The following is an 8,333-nucleotide window of genomic DNA, read 5'->3' as shown; positions in this document are numbered from 1 at the left end:
TGGGATTACAGGCATGCGCCACCACATCTGGCTGATTTTGTATTTTTAGTAGAGACTGGGTTTCACCATGTTGGTCAGGCCTGTCTAGAACTGCGGACCTCAAGTGATCTGCCCACCTCGGCCTCCCAAAGTGCTAGGATTACAGGCGTGAGCCATCGCGCCCAGCCTGTTAATAAATTCTTAACAGGGAGTCAATTTTGTTTTCACTGTATAGTGGTTTTGGTCATTTAAGACAAACATCAATGGAAAGACTCCTATGGAGACAGCCTCTCCATTTAAACATATTGACCTCTGTGCTGGTGGTTTTCTGTTTGCCTCCAGATCTACTTTTTGTCTTTCTCCAGACTAGTAGGCTCTCCTACCCACTTTCTTCCAGTTAGATTTGGTCCATAGAAGTTACTAGCATTCAACAGAAAACCAGGAGCAGAGAAGGGCTGGGGCATTTGTTCTTACTCCTCTGCCAGGTTGTCAGGTGGCTTTCTCCATGGCGATGGTTCTTGCTGGGCTCTGGAAACAGCTTTGTCGCTTTGTCCCTTCAGTGCTAGGATGGTATCAATGTTGCTAGTACGTGGGTGCTTTACTATTTCATTTTGGCTCCCTTGACCCCTCCTATGCCTCTGTAAATGGTCCCTGCATTAAATTCTTATCAGTCACCACTTTGAGTGTGCCATCTGTTTCCTGTGAGGACTTTTACTGAGATATCTTTAATTGCCATTCAGAGACTGGAAGGCTGGCCTGCAACCTAACACGCTAGGTTAGGTAGCATACAGAAGTCACCCTTGGGATTCTAACACTTCAAATTCCAGATATTTCTTCAAGTTCATGACAAATCCAACACATTTTCTACTGAGGTGGTTTTCTAAAATATACTCTAAACTCCAGGAATAGGTTGAATTCAGAATTTTAATTATCTGGCAGACACCTCCTTGAGTACAGGATCTAGAGACAGCTATCTTTGGAGACGCAGAGCGCAAAGGCATTTCTTGAGGGCTTCACTCTGAGCCATCTGGCTTCCTCTGGTGAGCCCAGCTGGTCTACTTGTGGGCCACGGGGGCCTTTATTGCCCCTGTAGCCTAAGACAGAGCTCAACTAAAAGCAAACTAGGTGGTCTCCATGGTCTGTTTCCCCCAGACTCACATCCAAAGCTGGAGAAAAATTGGAGTGACTCTTCAAACCAATGTGATTGAAGTGTTTGTTCAACATTTATTAGGTGGGGTATGAGTTGAGATTGACTAAGAATAGTTTTTTGTTTGCTTTTTTTTTAATTGCTTGTGTATTTTGACATGAGTGAGATCAATTTATATATTTTGTTAGTTATAGTAAAAAACCAAAAAGACACGTATAGAGAGATCAGAGCTAATTGGCTCCTTACGGGTGGGCACAGGGGACCCATCAAAGGATATTCCCATTCTTCTCTCCAGAAGGTCAACCTCCTAGAGTAGACACCCAATTAATTGTGCCTATATCAAACACTTCTCTATGGGAGTGAAATGAGAGCTCTCCCAGAAGGTAAAATAGACCACAGTCAGCCTTCTTGCTGTGGGATGTATTAGAACAACACTTTAAAAAAAAAAAAAAAAAACGATCGGGTCCTGCTATGTTGCCTGGGCTGGACTCAAACTCCTGGGCTCAAGTGATCCTCTTATCTCAGCCTCCCAAGTAGCTGGGGCTATAAGCACACGGCACCATGCCAGGCTAATAAGACCTTTTTCTGTGGTGGGAATGACCCATTGGGTACTGGAAACTAGGGGATGAGATTGATTAATGATGAACCAAGGAAGAAAAAGGGGCAAATGGGACAAAGACTGAGCAGTATTTTTTCTCCCCAAGTCCTCTTTTCCCCACCTCAATCAGTGAAGGAGAAATGAGTACCACTGGCAACTGAACTGTGGGCTAAAGTGATAGAGGGAAGGCAAGAAAATTAATTCAGTTGCTTTGACAGCAGCTATGTGGCATTCTGAGTTTGTGTTCAAGTCAGCTCCTGTTTGTCTTGATATATTTATCTCTGTGCTCTTTGAAATATGTGATGCTGAACAAATCTACATAGGAAGGTTACATAATCTCCATGTCCCATGAAACTCCGTTTTTAGAAAAAGTGATCACATAATTATCACTTACTCTTTGTCTCATTGGTGCATTACTCCTTACTCTTCTTCCCTCTTATTAATCATTTCATCACCATTTGTGTCTCCTGAATTGGATTTTTTGATTGATTAAGACATCGCAGACCCCTGTACAGCACACAGTTGTTTTCAAATCCTTCAAGGTGCTGCAGCTTGAAAGGAACTGTAGAAACCGGTTCATCAATCATTGCTGTAAAGTGCTCAAAGTGTCTCCTTGATTTGGCAACTCAACCTGTGGTTTAGGGGAAGAAATGCCCTGGGAACAAAAGATAAGATTCTCACCAACTTAGCCCACTTAGACTGCAGGGAAAAATCAAGTGCACTACCCACTGCATTACCCAATGATCCTTCTAGGAATAAGGAGCAAAGATGACCACTAGATTTTACAAAAACATGTCTCCATCTCCTTCTACTGGGTTTATTTTCTTCTCTCCCCATGCTTTGTTTTTGTTTTTCTGCCTTTCAGAGAGGCCTTCTCTCTACTTTACATCTTGACATTCTCACCACAATAAAACGCATTCTCTCTTTCTCTGGTTCCCTCTGTTACTCTCAAGGGTTTTCCTAGTATGGTCTCCTGCTGTATTGTATCATAGGCTAAATACTTGTTTGTTCTTTTTTATAATGAGGCGATGATGGCATTGTCTAGAGGCACAGCTTTTGTGAAACAAGGTGAGACTGGCTCAGATAACACATTTGTGTCTTTTAAAGTGGTTTTCTTCTAATATCCAAAGATCTAAACATGACCAGAATAAAGAAGAACTATTTGCCAACATACCATTTTAATGGAGACTCAAAACATTTTTAAAAATTTCAGAATTGAGCATTCCCAGGAGAGGTCAGACTTGCCACAGGATAGACTTTCTGGGTCTCATTATAAAACCTCTACAGACGGCCGGGCGCGGTGGCTCAAGCCTGTAATCCCAGCACTTTGGGAGGCCGAGGCGGGTGGATCACAAGGTCAAGAGATCAAGACCATCCTGGTCAACATGGTGAAACCCCATCTCTACTAAAACTACAAAAAATTAGCTGGGCATGGTGGCACGTGCCTGTAGTCCCAGCTACTCAGGAGGCTGAGGCAGGAGAATTGCCTGAACCCAGGAGGCGGAGGTTGCGGTGAGCCGAGATCGCGCCATTGCACTCCAGCCTGGGTAACAAGAGCGAAACTCTGTCTCAAAAAAAAAAAAAAAAACCTCTACAGACAAAACAGTGTTCTATGTTCATGGCCTTTCCGGATGTAAACTGGAATCTCTGACAAACTACAATGCTTTTCCAAGCTTACCCCTCTAGTCTGTGATGAACAGTATCAATTACATTAAATGAAACACCAAAGCTTAGAGGGTGCTGGGCAAGAGAAAACGGTATCAGTCCAGCATTCAGACCTCATATGGATGATTCTCCCTGTCCTTGCCTCTTCCTTACTCCACCTCTGCCGCCCTTATGCTTGGTACCTCTCATTTTGGCTCTGCCCCTTCGGAAGATCCTCTCTGCATCCTCATTTCTTGATGGGTGGTGGCAATGTATGCCCTGAGCCCTATGCTAAGCTAAGTGGTTTCTTTCAGTGTTGTCAGCTTTTCCCCAGCTCAGTCCTCCCTCCTTCTCTGCAGCTTGGTCCTGGTTTCTTCTTGCCGGCGTCTCCAAGCAGCAATGATGGCTTCATCATCCATTTCTTCCTCTTCCTCCCTGTCAGTGCTTCTCCGATACTGGAACCGCCGTCCAGAGGCAAACCTCCCTTCTTCTCTGTTTTCCGTCCTCTCTTTCTCTCCCTCTTCTTCAGACCTCATAAAGCTCTGGGTGAATTTCCTCTTGGCTCCAAATTCAGAGAAGTCTGACTTGGATGACTCTTCCACATCTTCCCAGTCCCTAGACCTGGCCCAGTTTGGGTGCTGTGGCTCTGGGGACTCCTCCCTTTCTGATGGCTCTGGGGTCCGGCGGAAGAAGTAGCGCTCTGGGCTCTCCTCTCGGGAACTTGAGGTCTCGCTGTACGTGGACCTGGAGAACTTGTGCATCTCTCTGCCCTCCCTGGTGGAGGACGATGAGAACCGCGAAGTGCTTCTTACAGAGTTGCCATTTGCCTCGTGGTAGGAGGAGGTGTCCTGTTCCTCTGACTGGGATTTGGAGAACTTGTAACTGGAGGATTTAGACTCCGTCTCCCTGAGCAGGGATGATCTGGTATACTTCCCCCTAGAACTTCCAGACCAGTCACTTTGGAAAGGAGGTTTTTCCTCTGTCCTGAGGCCACTAAGCCACTTATTAATATTGCTATCCACCTCTTTGCCAACTCTGCTGCCACTTGCATAGTGATCACAGACAGCCAGTGAGGACGATGTGTCTGTTTCGGGTTTCTGGGAATTACTGCGGGAAGAATATTGGAAGCTCCCTATGGCACTGTCAGTGTCCTCATCCCTGTCACCCACACCATCATCTTCATCTTCCTTGACCTTCTTCTTCTTGAAGAAGGAGCTGCGTTTATTGTCTGAGGCCAGCTTTTCCATTTTGTACTCGGACATCTTCTCCCTAAGCTCCATCTGCATCTCCTTCTCCTTCTGGCCAAGTCTTTTTAGGTCCACATTGTCAGCAAAGAGGCTGTAGATGGGCTTGCTGGTCCCCCTCACTTTGCTCCTGGGACCTTTGGCCGGCGAGCTCAGTGTGGTGTTGCAGGACAGCACAGACTGCATGTCAGAGCTGGGTCTTGCCTGGCTCTGAGGCAGCAGGCAGCCACCCAAGGAGGAGCTGCTCTGTCCACTGAGCATAGAGACTTGGTCATCCCCCAGGCAGCTGGCTGCTGGTGCTGCCTTCATGCTTGCAACAGATGGCGATCGGGACAACAGCAGCATTTCATTTTGCTTCTGAGCAAGGGTCTCGCTGACTACGTTGGCAATCCAGTTCTGGATACTGGCAATGGAAATGGTGTCTCCAGGCCCCACTGGCAGGTTAGGCAGGGGTGTGGTGGGATTGGAGGTTGAGCACCCTCCTATATTGCTTGCAGCCTGAGACAGGTGGGAGCGGTGGCTCTGGGTGCTGAGTACTGACACCGTGTCCCCATCAGCACTGACCGAGGGGGCCGCAGACCAGAACGCAGACAGGGGAATACTCCCGCTGGCCGCGGAGCTGTCTGCCTCCCAGCTTGCCATAGACTGGCTCTCCTCCAGCGTCTGCCGGCTTCTCTCCAGTAGCTCCAGCCTCCGTTGCCTCTTCTTAGCCAAGGCCGAGTCCTCCCCCTTGCTGAGCTCCACCACCTCCTCCCTGTTCTCACTGCCCACCTTCTTCTGGTGTTTCAGCTTCCAGGCCTGGTAGGCTGTCAGGCTGATGTCGGAGGGGTTCTTCTTCTCCCCGGCTGCCTCCTCTGCACCGGGCTCACTGCTGCTGTCTCCCGATTCCAAGTCTTTCTTGTGAAATCCAAATTGGATTCTCTTGATCTTCCATCTTTCCAGAGCAGTGAGCTTGTCCTTGTTCCTGCTGCAGAAATTGTAGAAGGAGCTGGCCTCAGAGCCCACGCTCTCCGCGTCGTCCTCCCGCACCCTGCTCCCCGCCTCTGAGCTCAGGTCCGCCGCCTCCTCTCTCTTGCTCTTGGCGTGGTACCTCCGGGAAGCCTCCTTCTCAATCTCCAGCAGCCTCTCGTTCCACGCGTCCCAGGTGCTCTCCGAGGACACCGAGTCTGCGCGGCGCCTCCCGCCTTGGTTCTGGCGGCTCAGCTCCAACTGCTGCTTCAAGACCCAGATGTCGTGGCTGCTCACGCTCTCCCAGGCGCTGCTCTCGCTCAGCGTGCGCCGCCGCCTCCCCACCAAGGAGCCAGCATCGCTCTCTTCCTCCTCTTCCTCCTCCCTTCCCCACCTCCGGTGCCCTTCTGCTTGGTACCTCTCGTTTCGGCTCTGCCACTCCTGGATGATCCTCTCCACGTCCTCGTCCTGGAGCTCCTCCCCACCCTGGCCAGAGGAGGCTGAGCGTCTGCCACCTCCACCCTGGGGGACCTTGCCCGAGGGGAGGCTCTGCCCTTTCTTCCACTCCTTGTACAGTTTCTCCTCCTCCTCCTCGTCAATGAGGGTGAGGGGCTTGGACGCCTGGCTGGCCTTCCCCAGGGAGGAGCCACTCAGGTGGCTGGCACTGTCGTCCTCCTCCTCCACCGTCAGGGCATGCACTCTGGCCCCCAGCGTGCTCCCCGTGCCCTCACCCTCCTCAGCCTCAGCTGATTCCCCCTCCCGCCCATAGTCCTCTTCTCTTTCCTCCATCAGCTTCTCGTTGAGCTCCCGCAGCTGCTTCAGGAAGCCATCGTTGGGGTAGATGGCCCGCTTCTTGCGCACCGTCATCAAAGCCTCCAGGATGGCCATGTTGTGGAAGATCATCAGGTAGGCGACCACCAGCACTGCTGACCGGCTGATGCCCATTTCGCTGCTGACCAGGACTTTCCCTGAAAACAGAACACAAGAGAAAATGATGTACTTACAGTGGCTCCCTTGTAGCGTTCTTGTTTGTTTGTTTTCTTTGGTAAGTGCTGTTTTAACGTGCCGCACTGAAGGTGTTTACTTTGCCTCTGAAGTTCATCCCGGCTCGACACAGAAGGGCTGAGCATCACTGTCCCCATATTACACATGGAAGACCCACAGTCCCTGATGGGCCTCTATTTGAAACACTGCAGTGCATTTCTACTTTCTCCTCACAAACTGAGCATCACAGGGAGGGGAAATACAAAAATAGGTGTGGAGGAGGATAAAGCAGAAAAGGAATGAGAGGCTAAGATGAATGAATCACAGAGAAATAGAATCTTGGTGCTGGGAAGCATCATAAGCCACATTCTAAACCTGAGAATTCCCTTTACAACATCCCTGATGCTGGATCACCTGTCACAGCTGTCATCCAGCCACTGCTGAATGCTTCCAGTCATGGGGAGCTCATTAGCTTACCTGGACATGTAGATACAACTCACTTCATTTTTGTATCACTCTAGTGCTTCAAAATTTTTTTCGTACATTAGGGAAAAGTATAAATTACTGTAACAAACATCCAGTACTGTTGCTCTGACATTCTAAAGTCAACTGTGAATACATTGTATGAAACAGGGCTTTTAAACAAAAATCCTTAAGAAGATGGCTATCATATTCTTCTGAAAATATTTTTTTTCTTTTTCTGGCTATTTTGAGTCCTTCAAACATTATTTGAACAACTTCTTATGTCCCCTTACTCTTCTAGCTACTTTCCTCCAGGTCAAAACTTGAATTATCAGGTTGTTTGTTTGTTTGTTTGTTCTGGAGTTTGTATTCAGGATGGAGCAAGATATTTCAGGTTCGGACTGACCCACATAGAGTAGGCCCCTCCCCACCCTTGTTTGGGTCATTGGGGCTTTCCTGATCCCATCTAAGATTGCAATGTGGGTGGATATGTCACACAATGAACTCAAGTTATCTTTTACATCAACTGAAATCCGTAAAACTTTTTTTAAAACTTCAATTAAGTCATGTTTCTTTTAATGTGCAGTCATTTTTAAACTTAAGGATAATTTTACAAATTCTTACTGACATCTTTTAGTAGATGTCTGTTTTTATAGCCTACAGAAGCTTTTGCGAGTCTTGACTCTACCATTCAACAGACCAGTTACCTGCTGCTGGCCTCCCTTTCGGCCCTGCGTCCGTCACGAACGTGACAAATATGTCTCCTATGCCTTCATTGTAATAGCTGTTTAAAATGCATACTGGAACCGCTGGAGACCTTCCTCCCTGCTGTCATCCATCTACTTGCCAACAGTCTTTGGGGATGTTGGCTAAATCAGTTAAAAATCCTCTCTGACAATGTGGGATAGGAGGGACTCTTTTATTATTATATCTTTGCAGCAGTTAGGGTCATGTCTTTGTCACACGGGAGGTCAGAGACAGAAAATTCGGGGGACTTGAGGCCCAGTAGTGATGAAAGGTGTTATTGCTAAGAGCCAGCAGCCACTAGAGGGAGGTAAATCAGCAGAGTCAAAGCCACAGGCTGGGCGTGGTGGCTCATGCCTATAATCCCAGCACTTTGGGAAGACAAGGTTGGAGGATTGCTTGAGGCCAGGTGGTTGAAGCTGCTGTGAGTGGTGATTGTGCCACTGCACTCCAGCTCAGGCAACAGCGTGAGACCTTGTCTCAAAAATAAACAAACAAGGGTGCTGTGGCTCACATCTGTAATCCCAGCACTTTGGGAGGCCAAGGTGGGTGGATCACTTGAGGCCAGGAGTTTGAGACCAGC

The 8,333-nt window shown here is 48.3% G+C and overlaps 1 protein-coding gene across 2 annotated transcripts in view; it reads right to left on the bottom strand.

Annotated features, from left to right (window-relative positions):
- Positions 1-2,880: 2,880 nt before the first annotated feature.
- STYXL2 (serine/threonine/tyrosine interacting like 2) overlaps positions 2,881-8,333 on the bottom strand; it is a 41,218-nt gene continuing 35,765 nt past the window's right edge. For both annotated transcript variants that reach the window (XM_017534078.2, XM_037740489.1), the window contains exons 7-8: positions 3,314-6,528; positions 2,881-3,003 (exon numbers count right to left, since the gene is read on the bottom strand). In XM_017534078.2, coding sequence (XP_017389567.1) covers positions 3,704-6,528 — 2,825 coding nt within the window. In that variant the 3' untranslated portion in view covers positions 2,881-3,003; positions 3,314-3,703. The remainder of the gene's footprint in view (positions 3,004-3,313; positions 6,529-8,333) is intronic.

Source organism: Cebus imitator, unplaced genomic scaffold (genome assembly GCF_001604975.1).
Source record: "Cebus imitator isolate Cc_AM_T3 unplaced genomic scaffold, Cebus_imitator-1.0 Scaffold84, whole genome shotgun sequence".
Taxonomy (NCBI): Eukaryota; Metazoa; Chordata; class Mammalia; order Primates; family Cebidae; genus Cebus; species Cebus imitator.
Note: the sequence above shows the minus strand (reverse complement) of the source record. Positions and strands in the feature narration are given on the sequence as shown.